General features: G+C 45.5%; 1 protein-coding gene across 9 annotated transcripts in view; it reads left to right on the forward strand.

The window, feature by feature from the left end:
* Positions 1-933: 933 nt before the first annotated feature.
* Positions 934-13,509, forward strand: part of KIF2A (kinesin family member 2A) — an 83,364-nt gene continuing 70,788 nt past the window's right edge. For 3 of the 9 annotated variants that reach the window (XM_045020913.1, XM_045020922.1, XM_045020923.1), the window contains exon 1: positions 2,473-2,618. In XM_045020913.1, coding sequence (XP_044876848.1) covers positions 2,555-2,618 — 64 coding nt within the window. In that variant the 5' untranslated portion in view covers positions 2,473-2,554. Of the gene's footprint in view, positions 953-1,685; positions 1,907-2,471; positions 2,619-2,806; positions 2,876-13,509 lie in introns of those variants that run through there. The other 6 variants (XM_045020921.1, XM_045020917.1, XM_045020916.1 and 3 more) reach the window with 6 other exon arrangements.

The raw sequence follows: 13,509 nt of genomic DNA on the forward strand, positions 1-13,509 counted from the left end.
TGAATCCTTAACAAGAGATATTTCCCCCCAACAGTTTGTCAGGTGTTTGAGTTATATAGGTATTAACAAAAACAAAAATACTAAAGTACTGTTAGCAGTTTTATAAGTTCATTCCTCTTGATACCTTTCATGACAACTCTGTCTAATATAATACTACAGTATCTCCAGTTGAGAGTGTCTTCCGGGAATAGAAACAGGATGAATAAAACCTACATTTCTCTTGTAAAAAAACAAGCAGAGAAACAAACCTTTTTGGGGTTAGAGGGTGGAAGAATCTCTGATCTTTCAACAGTATAAAGAGGCATAAAAGCCTCCCATTTTAAAATGTGCAGGTCATCTTTAAAGGGTGGTTATACTGCTTAAGCACTGATGTAAAAAGCAGCCAGAGGATGCTCTTTGCAGCACACAATGAGTTTTATTGACCCTATGAAGCTCAGGAACTGTGTTACATATTCTTGGGCCTAATCTATTTCCTATTAGTTACCTATTTACATACATACAAATAGGGTGACCAGATTTTATAGGGATAGTCCCGATATTTGGGGCTTATTTTTATATGAGCTCCTATTACCCCCCACCCCGATTTTTCACACTTACTGTCTGGTCACCCTACATACAAATGTGGAGCATTCCTGTATGAACACTCCTCCACATCAAAGGAAAAAATTGGTTTGTTATCTTTAGTTTCTTAATGGTGTATAAAGACCTTCAGCGGCATAGTCAAGTGGTAGAGGGCAGGGCAATAGCAGCCTGAGTTTTTGGCCTAGCACTGCTTCTGGCTCAATGTGTGATCTTGGCCAAATCACTTAATCTCTGCCTAATTTTCCTCATCTGTAAAATGGGGAAGGTACTTACCACCTTTGTAGAGTGCTTTAAAATTCCACATGAAAAGCACTAATATACATGTTTAAAGTAGTGCTAGAGATGATTCACTGATGGAAAGAACCATGAGGTACCAAATTTTAGTGAGACACTTTGCTAAGCTTAGGGAGTTGTGTAGTGGGAATAAATTGGAGGTGCCAGTTTTTACATCTCCTTAGACAGAGTCAGGGAGGCTTCTTCGGGGGTGGGTGGGAAGGGAGTTAAATCTGAGGAGTGGATTGCTAATGGGTTGGCTATGTCAGAATGGGGGGGTCTGTTAAAGTTTAAATGAGGCAAATAAAGTTGAGGTGCTGATGTTTAATAGTGACTTTGTTGGGGTGATAGGAGCTAAAATTGAGGTGCAGATTTTTAATGAACTGGCTTTACTGGAGAGGAAGTCATTGTCTCTCTGTGTTGGGGGAAGGCGGAGGGAGGAGTGCCAATTTTTACTGAGATACTTTGCTCCAGTGGGGGACATCATGGGGGTGGGGTGGAGGAGGAATAAATGCAAATACCAATTTTAAATAGGGGGCTTTGGCATGGTCTGGAGATGTCCAGAGGGATAAACTTACGGTACAGTTTTTAACAGGGTGACTCACTTGAAGCAGGGAAGTCATCATGAGAAAAGGATGACTATGAAGTGTTTTTAATAGGGTTGTTTTAACAGATTAGGGGAGTCATTTGTGAGCTGAAGCTAGTAGGATGTACATTGTTAACAAAATGGCTTTGGCCTGGCTGGAGGAATTGCTGGCAGCTGGGGATAAATCAACCTGAGGTGGTGCATCTGATAAGGAGGGGGTTTTGCTCAGCACCAGAGAAGTTGTCACAAGAGATGATAAAGCAGGGTTTTAATAGAGCAGCTTGGCCCAGTCATGTGTGGGTACAGATGAGGTGGTGACTTTGTGAAGCTGGGGACAGGAGGAGGTGGAGGCATAAATCCAGGGGATGGGTTTTCTCACAGCGGCCTTGCCTGAGGTGAAGATAAACCTGAGCTGCGGTTTTAACAGGAGGGACTTGAGCTGCGGATAGTGAATTACTGCGAGAGGCAGGTTTTGAACAGGGGAATGCCGAGCCGAGCGGGGGGGAGCGGAGAAAGGATAAGAGCAAAGTGCTGGTTTTAACGGGCTGCCTTTACCGCCATGGTCGGGGTGTCACCACGGGATGGGATAGGATGGGAGGGTTGATCGGTGCGAGGTGCAGGTTGTAACAGGGTGGCTGTGGGATCAGCGCGGGAGGCGGGTTAGCACAGGGCGGCGGGACCGGGGGGGCGCGACCCGCGTGAGCTCAGCCGGGGCAGCAGTCGCGGGAGGAGGAATCACAGCGGCGGGGCGGGTGCCGTAGGCAGGGCCATGGCGAGCTCACCGCCACATCCCCGCGAGCGCTCCCGGGCACAGCTCCCGAGGGGCAGGGGAGGCGGCGAGGCCCGACCGGGCCGAGCGCCCTCTCCTGCCGGGGGAGGAGGCGGCAGGCGGAGGCCAAGCCGGAGCAGCCACCTTCCCCTCCCACCCCTTAAGCCGGTCCCGCCGAGTGACGCCTCCGTGAAGTGCGCAGGCGCAGCGGCTCCCAGCGCCTGTTGTATCCGGCCGGCGCCTTTTCTCCCCTCCCCCGGAGCCGCTTGCCGCTGCCCTGTGCCCTCCCCGCCCCCTGCGCGTCCGCCCGGCAGCGCCTCGGACCCCGGCTGCCCCATGAAGCGATGGCAGCGGCCAACTTCGGCAAGATCCAGATCGGGATCTATGTGGAGATCAAGCGCAGCGATGGTGAGCGAAGGGGAGGCGGCTGAGCGGCCGCAGCCCCCGGCCCCCGCCACCTCCCCCGCGAGGCAGGGGGCTGCGCGCGGGGCCCATTGTGCGCGCGGGGCCCAGGGAGGGGCCGGGCCTGCTGTTTGCTGCGGTTGTTAGGGAACGTTGCTGTCGTTTCCCGGGTGCGTTGTGGGGGAGGAGGGGCGGCGCGAGGACACGGGCGGCAGCCGCCGTCGCTGGAGACCGGGAGGCTGCTGCAGTGCTGGGAGGGGCTGGTAAGGGGAGATGGCCTGGGCGGGGGGTGTGTGGCTGAGCAAGGGGGGAGGGGGGATATGGGTTGATTGGGAGCGGGGGAGGGAAGGCAAAAATGAAAATGGGCAAGGGCCGTCTGGGGTGAGGCGGTGGATAAGGGCGGGGGAGGGGAGACGATCTGGTTTGGGGTGAAGACCCATAGAGGGAAGTTTGGGCGGGGGGGGGGGGTTTGAGAGATGGGCTGGGGGGAAGGAGTTGAAGGAGTGAGGAAGGGTTTTGTCATGTACGGCAATAACTTCTCAGTCACAGTGAAACACAAGCTGTGATTAGCTGTACTTACAGTGTACGGCAATGTACAGCGCCAGAGAGATGGCTTGGGACACTCCCTCCCTCCCTCCATCATTATTTAACAAAAAAACCTGATGCTCTTTTGGCTGTTCTGTACCTCTTTGCAATATAAATACACTGCTCTGTATTTAGACCTCTCTGTTGCTGATCCAGTGTTTCCCTTCCTGCCTGCTCAGTAGCATGTGCAGTGGTTTCTGGAGATACACATGAAGTTAGGAGACGAGTGACTGGGTTTTGGGGTGTTATCCCTTGTGTGATGGGTATTTTGTCTGGATGGAAGCTTATGGGCAGAGGCTGGATGGGGATTTTGGTTGCTGAATCAATGGGCAGGCCGCTCATACCTCAGCTTTGTAATTTGAATGAGGATACGTCAGCACATCCCCCAAACCAGTGGAGAACGGAAGCCCCGTGGGGTGGGGTCATGTTGGGATTGTCTCTGGAAAGTCAGTTTATTCTCTAGCAGTGTGAATGTTCAGAACTATTCTGGGGAAGTTCAGATGCTTGTGCAGCAGCTGAGAAAAACCTGGAGATCCAGGGTGCTGAAACTAGAGTATGGCTAGAGCATGAGGCAGCATATAAACTGCAGGAGGATGTGCTGTTAACTACCTTCCCTTCCCACTCTCTAGACTGAATGTTCTTAAACACTGCATTTTTGTTATGTCATTAAGACTGCCATCACTCATTATACATAACATCTCAGTTTGTGAATAATGACTTGTGTGTGACACAAAGAATCGGATAGGCTTTTCATTGACTGTGTGTTGACCTATTGCAGATTTCTTTATAGATACTGTTTTATTTTTTTTATACCTCATTGTGCTTGTCAGATTTCACTGAGAGTTCTGTGAGCTTTCAGTAGTTATAATTGGGGATTGTGTGTCTTGCTTACATTTGAAAAAACTTGCCTCATACAATAATTGTTTTCCTGACTACTTCTAGTCACTTTTGACACCAGAAGTGAGAACACTTAAGTCTTGTATATAATACCCATATTATTAATTAGTTTAAGTGATGCAGCAAAATATGTAATGATTGCATATATTCCAATAAAAGTATTTGATTTCCGTAAAATATTTTGGGTATTTCTTCATATACACAGAAAAAAATGTGGGTGATCTGCACCTGGGTTAGCCCAACAGGGTGTGAGCAGCCATGCTGTGACTCTATACCCAGATTGTGTGTCCTCACTGGTGCTGCACACCCTTGTGTGCCACTAGAACTTCTGGGGCATATCTCATATTTTCTCATGAATTGGGGAAAAACTGTCCTTCTGGGCACATGGGGGAACTGTGAGAAGGCACTAGAGGACTGTCAGCATTGGAGTGATTTGACCTATGTCTCGCTGCAAAAGGAGCAGATTAGCAGCCTGAGTGAAAGGTTAGGGCAGAGGTGGGCAAACTACAGCCCGCGGGCCACATCCGGCCTGCGGGGCCATCCTGCCCGGCCCCTGAGCTCCCAGCTGGGGAGGCTAGCCCCCCCCCCCCCGGCCTCAGCTCTCCCTGCCACCAGAGCTCTGGCCTGCCGCTCCTGCCGGGCAGCACGGGTGGCATGGCTGGGTCCAGCCGGGCGGTGGGGCTGCGAGCTCCAGCTGCTCTGAGCAGCATGGTAAGGGGGGGTTGGATAAGGGGTAGGAGGTCCCGGGGGCAGTCAGGGGACAAGGAGCGGGGGCGGGGGGGTTGGATAGGGGGTGTGGTCCCGGGAGGTAGTTAGGGGCAGGGGTGTGGATAGGGGTTGGGGGCAGTCAGGGAACAGGGGGGATTGGATAGGGGGTGTGTCCTGGGGGGGCAGTTAGGGGCAGGGTGTGGATAGGGGTTGGAGTAGTCAGGGAGCAGGGGGGGTTGGATAGGTGGTGGGGTACCAGGGGGAGGTTAGGGGCTGGGGTCCCAGGAGGGGGCGGTCAGGGGACAAGGAGCAGGGGGGGTTGGATGGGTCGGGGGTTTGAGGAGGGCAGTCAGGGGGTGGGAAGGGTTTGATGGGGGGTGGGGGCCAGGCAGTTTGGAGAGGCACAGCCTTCCCTACCCAGCCCTCCATATAGTTTTGCAACACAGATGTGGCCCTCGGGCCAAAAAGTTTGCCTGCCCCTGGGTTAGGGCAACGCTCAGGTAAGAGTCCAGGCTAACTCCTGAGTGAACACATACCCTTTCTAAAACAAAACATTAATTTGAGTGGTAAGTATGATCTCTAAAAATCAAGTAGCTGTTTATTTATCTGTTTGTTTACCTGAATATTCTTTAGCATCAGACAACAAAGTTTTGATCAGTTTCTAGAGTGACACCAAAGGGTAGGCAGAGTCTCCAGTTTGTGCACCAGTTATTTTAAATGCTTCTCTGCACAGAGCTGCATTGAAATTGTAACACTTTAAGCCCCCCCCCTTAAAAAAAGTTCACAATTTTATAATTATTGTAAGGAATAGCAACTTTTTATAAAATACCTTGATTTTGATTCTTGTATAGCTCTTGATGGTCTTACATATACAAACAAAAATAAGTATAATGATGGAATAATACACTTGAGAGAAAGGGCATCAGAAAACTCCAGTAAGATGAATTATTGTGTTTTTCATTGTGATTAGGATTTAAATTTCCAACCGTGGCCTCCTGTATGATGCAAATGGAAAATAAGTATAATAGAAATAAAATATATTATTAGAATCAGTAGCCAAAATATGACAGCTTTTGGATGAAACTCAATATTTCCAAGAAGAGACGTTATACTAGCTTTCGCAGGGAAATGTTGCTTTCTTCAGATAAGCATTGGTACAAATGCCATCTTGATATCTTGAATTTTAATTGTAGAGAATAACTAGTTTCCTTCATTTAGAATGGAACAGCAGTAACCATACAGCTAAGTCAGTTACTTAAAAAGCATCTATTATATTTAAATTTAGTGTTCATGTTTCAAAATAATGAACATGTAGCTGGAAAAGAGCATCTGTTAACCCCATTGACAAGTAACAGCTCTGTTTGGAAGCAAAACCTCAATCACATGAATAACTTAACATAGTTTGAATTTTATGTGCCATATCTGCACAATTTGAACAACATTCCCATTACCTCCTAGCCCTATGGACTAAACCTGCTCACCAAAATATATCAGTGCCACAGGCTGTGCCCATGTTTCCTGGTCTCCAGCATGTACCATGTTGCTGGGGTCCAAACATTGCCATTTCCTGCTTGAGTAATACACCTGAGTAACAGCTGCCCACCACTAAAATAAATATATACAAACTACACCAAATCAATTAATACTGCTTCCGTTTCACTCACACAATAATATAGCTAATGATGGCCACTCTCACTAAATCACTTTATGCTAACTCTTCTCCATAATAAATCATTTTATGTTGGCTTTCGTTCTACAAATACAATCTTTTGGTGAGATAGGCAAAGCTTACCCCATGCCCTGCATCCCTTTGCTGGGGTCGCTGGAATCCCTCTCCTCTTCCCACGGTGCTCCCTGCCCAGTCCATCCCACAGAGCAGCAGCTTCTTCACCCCACTTTTTTCCCTCCTTGTCCAAATAGTACTAGAGCTGTGTCTCTGCAGGCTTGGAATAGTATGGGAAAGAACACTGAAATTATTATACTGTTATAATACCAGTGTACAAATTGGTGTTTTCCATTCATGTGAAATACTCTGTTCAGTGCTGCTCATTACCTCAAAAATGATTTAGTAGAAATAGAGAGGCCTCACAGGTGGGTGGGAAGAATGAATAAAAGCATAGAAAAACTTTAATATGAAGAGAATGTAAAGACTGGGAATGTTTACCTTAGGGGATGAATAAGAGGTGACACAATAATGAGCTGGCTGAGGAGCATGCTGCACCATTAATGGTGATTTTCAATAAGTCTTGGGGCACTAGGGAAGTTTGAGAAGACTGGAAGACAACTAATGTTGTGCCAGTTTATAAAAAGGGTAAACGGGTTGACCCAATAATTGTAGGCCCATCAACCTGACATTGATCCCAGGCAAGCTAGTGGAGTGGCTGATGCGAGACTAGATTAATGAATATTAAAGGAGGGTAATGTAATCAATACAAATTAACATGGGTTTATGGCAAATAGAGCCTGTCAAACTATGAGATTACAAGTTTGATAAAGGTAATAGTGTTGACATGATATACTGAGACTTGTGTAAGGTATTTGACTTGGTACTGCACAACATTTTGATTAAAAAACTAGAACAATATTAAAATGATCACAGCACACATTAAATAGATTAAAAACTGGCTAACTGATAAGTCTCAAAATGTAACTGTAAACAGGGAATTGTCATTGAGTGGGTGTGTTTCCAGCAGGGTCCTGCATGCATCACTTCTTAGCCCTACGCTGTTTAACATTTTTATTCATGACTGGAAGAAAACAAAAAATCCTCACTGATAGTGTTTGCAGATGACCCAAAAATTGGGGAGTAGTAAATAATGAAGAGGATTGATTCAGAGTGATCTGGATCACTTGGTAAACTGGGCACAATTTAACAATATGTGTTTGAATATGGCTAAATGTATACATCTAGGAAACCAAGAATGTAGGCCATAATTACAGGATGGGGAATTCTGTCCTCGGAAGCACTGACTTTGGAAAAAGATCTAGGTGTCATGATGGATAAGCAGCTGAATTTTAGCTCCCAGTCTGAAGTTGTCACCAAAACATCAGGGGATGGATCATTTGATGATTACTTGTTCTGTTCATTCCCTCTGGGACACCTGGCATTGGCCACTGTCGGAAGACAGGATACTGGGCTAGATGGACTTTTGGTCTGACCCAGTATGGCCGTTCTTAAGAGCTAATGTGATCCTGGGATGTGTAAACAGGGAAATCTCAGGGAGGAGCAGAGGGGTTATTTTTCCCTGTATTTGGCACTAGTGTTACTTCTGCTGGAATACTGTGTCCCATTATGATGCCCACAGATCAAGAAGGATGATAAATTGCAGAGGGTTCAGAGAAGAGTCATGAAAATATCTGAAGGATTAGAAAATTTGCCTTATATTGATAGATTGAGATCTTTGAGTCTATTTAGCTTAACAAAGAGAAGGCTAAGGGGTGAATTGGTTACTTTGTAAATATCTACATGGGGAACAAATACTTGATAATGGGCTCCAGAGCTATCCCTAAGGGGGGCGCGGGGCCCAGGGCATAAGCACTGAGTTTCTAATTGGCTGGAGGATCCCCCACCTACGTCCTGCCCGCCTCTTCCTGCCCTGCACAGTTCCGCCCCTCCCCCGAATGCACTGCACCCTCACTTTTCTCCCTTTCTTCCCCAGTGCCCCCTGATGCTGTGAAGCATCTGATCCATGCGGGAAGTGCTGAGAGGGACGGGGAGGTGCTGATTGGTGGGGCCCGCTGGCAGGCAGGAGGTAATGTGAGGAGGGGGAGGTTCTGGTAGGGGGCTTCTTGCCCCCCCTCCCCTGGCCCGCCTGCCGCTCGCCTCCCTGTTCACCTCCTCACCCTGCTCTGTACCTGCCACACCTCCCTGCCTGCCTCCTCATGATTTTATTGAAGCATGGGGACTCCCAAAGTGCAGGGCCCGGGGCAGTCACCCCGATTTGCTGTACCCAAGGAATAGCTCTTATGGGCTCTTTAATCTAGCAGAGAAAGTACAATATGATACAATGGTTTGAAGTTGAAACTAGACAACTTCAGACTGGAAATAAGGCATAATTTTTTTTACAGTGAGGGTAATTCATGATTGGAACAAATTGCCAAGAGTTGTTGTGAAGTCTCTATCACTGACCATTTTAAAATCAAGACTGGATTTTTTTCTAACTTATTTTCTAGGAATTATTTTGGGGAAGTTCTCTGGCCTGTGTTATACAGGAGGTCAGACTAGATGATAATGGTCCCTTCTGGCCTTGGAATCGATGAATGATATGGAGAAGATGGATCAAGCACTTCTATTCACCTTTTTTCATAATACAAGAACAAGAGGACATTCCATGATATCAAAAGATGGCTAATTTAAAACAGATAAAAGAGAATAAGCAATACACAATTAGCTTGTGGAACTCATTGCCACAAGATATCATTGAGGCAAAGAGCTTTGTAGGATTTAAAAAAAAACAACTGAATGTTGACATGGATGGAAGAAATATCGAGTGTTATACTAAGAATGAATAAAACACAAAAAAACCCCAAGAGTCTTGGAAGGGATATAAACTACTGGCTGCAGTACATAAGCCAGTCTTTAACTGATGGAATTTAGGAATAAACTTTCCCTATGGGCATATTATTCTGCAACTGCCTACTACAGGGTTTATTGTACTTTTCTCTGAAGCAGCTGATCCTGATCATTTTTAGAGACAGGGTACTGGATTAGATGGACTACGGGTCTGATCTTGTGTGGCATTTCCTAGACTTATAGTGACATTACTACAGTTGTTAACCTTAAAAACATTACCTGAGAGTAATCTTTGTAACAATAAGTGCTGTAAACTTAATCTTTTAAAATAAAACCTTAGATTTTGCAGAATTTTGATATTGCTCCTCCTTGAAAGAGCGCTGCTGGCCTCAATTTGTCAAGATCTCCTGTATCATATTCTTTATATGTGCAACTTCTACTGATATCATTGGGGATTTCATATTAAGGTTGAAAGTCCAATATGACCCTATATAATTGTGTTAAGTTTGGGTCATCCTGCTGTTTTGCAGACCCTTGTGGCTAACTTGAAGTAAGAGCACACTTTTGCTCTCCTCTTTGATGACAGATATGTTTTGTAATTGAGGCCATGTCTATGCTTTGGGCACTAGAGTGGTGCAGCTGTAGCTAGCTGTGCCTCTATAGAGCCGTAGTGTAGATGCTTCCTACAGCAATGGAAGGGGTTGTTCTGTTTCTGTAGTTAATCTGCCCCTCTGAGTGACGGTAGCTAGATCAATGGAAGAGTGCTACCATTGACCTATCTATGTCTACACTAGGGATTAGGAACGTTTAACTGGGTAGTCAGGGGTGGGAAAAATTCACATCTCTTAGTATTGTAGTTTAGGTTGGTCAAATTTTTAAATGTGGACCAGGCCTGGTTGGTTTTAAGACTGCTCAAATCTGCTAACAAATAACTTGACTCAGTTACCTTATCCCTGGGTAATCCATGCTGACACAATGTATCTTTGTTCTCCAGTTAGTGGGTAGACCACATAAAGAGCTTTGAGTCTGCTACTGCATCTGAGGTAATGGACATGACCCTTCAGTTTGAGTAGTAAAGGCTCATGTTCTTAGATTCAGCCATTCTGGGTTCAGTCCCTGCAGAGGACATGGCAAAGAGTGTTGTTACTTGTTTGTGGCATATTGTGTAATTCAAACTTTAAAAAGCATTAGTTTTTTACTGTGCTGTACATTGGCTTTAAAATTAAAGATGTAACTTGCAGCCTTTCCTGGTATTTATGCTGCTTTTCTACACTGTTTGATTATAGATAGCTCTTGAAAGTCAAAAATAGAATTCTTCTTCCTTAGAGAAATTTTGTTTTCTTCAGTACTTCTATACCACAGGCTTGCTTAGTGTAAAGCTACTTCTAATGGTGGATTTAAAGCTCCTGTGTGATCACTGGGATTACATAATCATGGCCTCTTTCCCTTCCCAGTTCTTTTTCCCTGATAGAGAAACCCACACTGTAGCTCAGCCTGCCGAGTAGAAGATTTGGCTCAGCCCCCACTCTTTACATTGGCCAGTCACTTACAAAGATCGAACTATTAGTCGGGGAGCAGCTAGAAAGCTACTCCCCGGATCCCCAGCCACTGGCTAAAGAGCTGATCTGAAGCTTCCCTTCAGAAAATTAAGAACTTCTCTTTTCATATTATGGAGTTGGTGTGGCTGCAGAAGCACCAAGTCTTCCTCTGGAGCACCTCTCTCCCCAGTTGCTGAGATAAATGCTATTTAAAGCATGTCAGCGGATGAGGAGTGTAAGAGAAATACTGGAGGGAAAAGGATACAGGTGTTTGGGGAAAGAGAAGATACACATACAAAGAGGTGGCTTGTGGGTGAAATTAAATCCGTTTAGCTCTTACCATGTCTTTCATTTTGAAAGAATGTTTTTATTTTTCTGTACCATAAAATTTGACTAAAAATGAATAGCAGCCTTGAACTGTTGGGTCATTGTTTTTGTAGGTTTTTAAATGAATATTTTATTGTTGCCATTTCATCCACTGGGATTTGAAGGATAAGGATATACAGAACTAGAACTAAAAAGGGCTTGGAGCAATTAAAATATGAAGAATGATTAAGATAATTTAATATGTATAGCTTGGGGTGGAGAGTGAAAGAATAAGAGGTGACATACATTTACAAATATCTGAAGGGTGTCAACATCAAGGAGGAAAAAGACCTGTTAAGGTTGGTGTGACAAGACTAATGAGTAGAAGTATAAAATTGCACAAAGGAAAAAATAGACTAGGTTACAAGCGAAAAGCTGCTAAAATGTAGGCCCTGTCTTTGGGTTTGTGAGCCCTTAATTTTAAGGTATCTGAATAGGTTGACAGTGGCCCTGTAGGCACAAATCCTACAAAAAAGTGGCTTATTACTTATCCTAGCAAGTTTATGATTTAAATGTTTAGTCACAGAGGAAGACTATGCAAAAGTGGCAGGAAGGTTTAGCGTATACATCAGTAATACAAGGTTAAAAACACTTCTAGAGATTTTGAAACTATCCCAGAAGCAAGTATTACAAAACCAGGAAATTGAGTTAAGATTACATTTAAAAGAAACCCCATCATGTTCAGCCATTTTTGCTTGGATGCAATAGCAACAATTTTGAAAGAGGATAGATAGTTCATGGAATTCATTATATAGAAGAATATGTTCAGCTTTAGCTGAAGGAGAATCTTCCAGTTATGAACAATAATGGCAAAAGAGGACCATTCTAAAAGGCTACACTCGAAAAAGTTTCTAAACATAAGATTAGATTTCAGTAAGTGTTAACTTTGTTGGAAGTTTGAAGGTCTGAGCTCTTTCATGTACAAAACCTAATCTAAGGGTATGTCTACACTGGCAGAGTTATAGCGCCACTCAGAGAGCGCTGAAGGGAAACCACTGTTGTGTGTTCATACTGTCAGATGCCTGCACAATAGTGTGTTCACATTTGCGGCACTTGCAGTGGCATAAAGAGCGGTGCACTCTAGGCAGCTATACCACAGTGCATCTCTTCTGCTGCTGCTGCTGCTGCTAAGAGTTATGGGAAGGCGGAGGGGCACGGGGCATCCTTGGTCCTGTTCCAATGCCCTGTGATGCATTGCTTCACATCCCATCAATCCCTGTGCTTCTGTCCGCCTTTGGCACCATCTTTCAATGGTTTGTGTACTGTGCTCTCTTCCTCTTCGGTCTGCAGGAATGGATCCCGAACTGATGATCAGTACTTCTCGCTCGGACTAACATGTCACGAGTGGCAGTGGAGATATTCCTTAAAATACAAAGGCCAGAGAAGTATGACATTGATCTTGCCACATGTACTAGCTACAACATGAGATTGCTTGTGGTATTCATGGAGGTGCTGACGACAGTGGAACACCGCTTTTGAGGTTTGGAAACAAGCACTGAGTGGTGAGATCACATTGTCATGCACGTCTGGGATGATGAGCAGTGGCTGCAGAACTTTCGGATGAGGAAAGCCACATTTATGGCACTGTGTGATGAGCTTGCCCCAGACCTGCGGCGCAAGGACATTAGAATGAGAGCTGCCCTGCCATTGGAGAAGCGTGTGGTGATTGCACTGTGAAAATTGGCTACTCCAGCCTGCTACTGATCAGTTGCTAACAAGTTTGGAGTGGGAAAGTTGATGGTTGGACTCGTGTTGACGGAAGTGTGCAGGAGCATTAATTGCATTCTGCTTCGAAAGACCGTGACTCTGGGCAACGTGCATGACGTGGTGGATGGCTTTGCACAAATGGGCTTTCCTAATTGTGGAGGGGCAATAGATGGCATGCATATTCCAATTCTGGCACCAGACCACCTAGCCACCGAGTACATTAATTGGAAGGGGCATTTCTCAATGGTTCTCCAAGTGCTTGTGGATCACCATGGGCGTTTCACAGACATTAACACAGGCTGGTCCAGAAAGGTGCATGACGTCTGCATCTTTCGGAACACTGACCTGTTCAGGAAGCTGCAAGCAGGAACTTTCTTCCCGGACCAGAAGATCACTGTAGGGGAAGTGGAAATACCCATTGTGATCCTGGGAGACCCCTCCTACCCCTTAATGCCATGGCTTATGAAGCTATACATGGGACACCTTGACAGCAGCAAGGAGCGGTTCAACAGGCTGAGCAAGTGCAGAATGACTGTTGAGTGTACTTGGGCTGTTTAAAGGCCTGCTGGCAGTGCCTATATGG

Source organism: Mauremys mutica, chromosome 6 (genome assembly GCF_020497125.1).
Source record: "Mauremys mutica isolate MM-2020 ecotype Southern chromosome 6, ASM2049712v1, whole genome shotgun sequence".
NCBI lineage: Eukaryota > Metazoa > Chordata > Testudines > Geoemydidae > Mauremys > Mauremys mutica.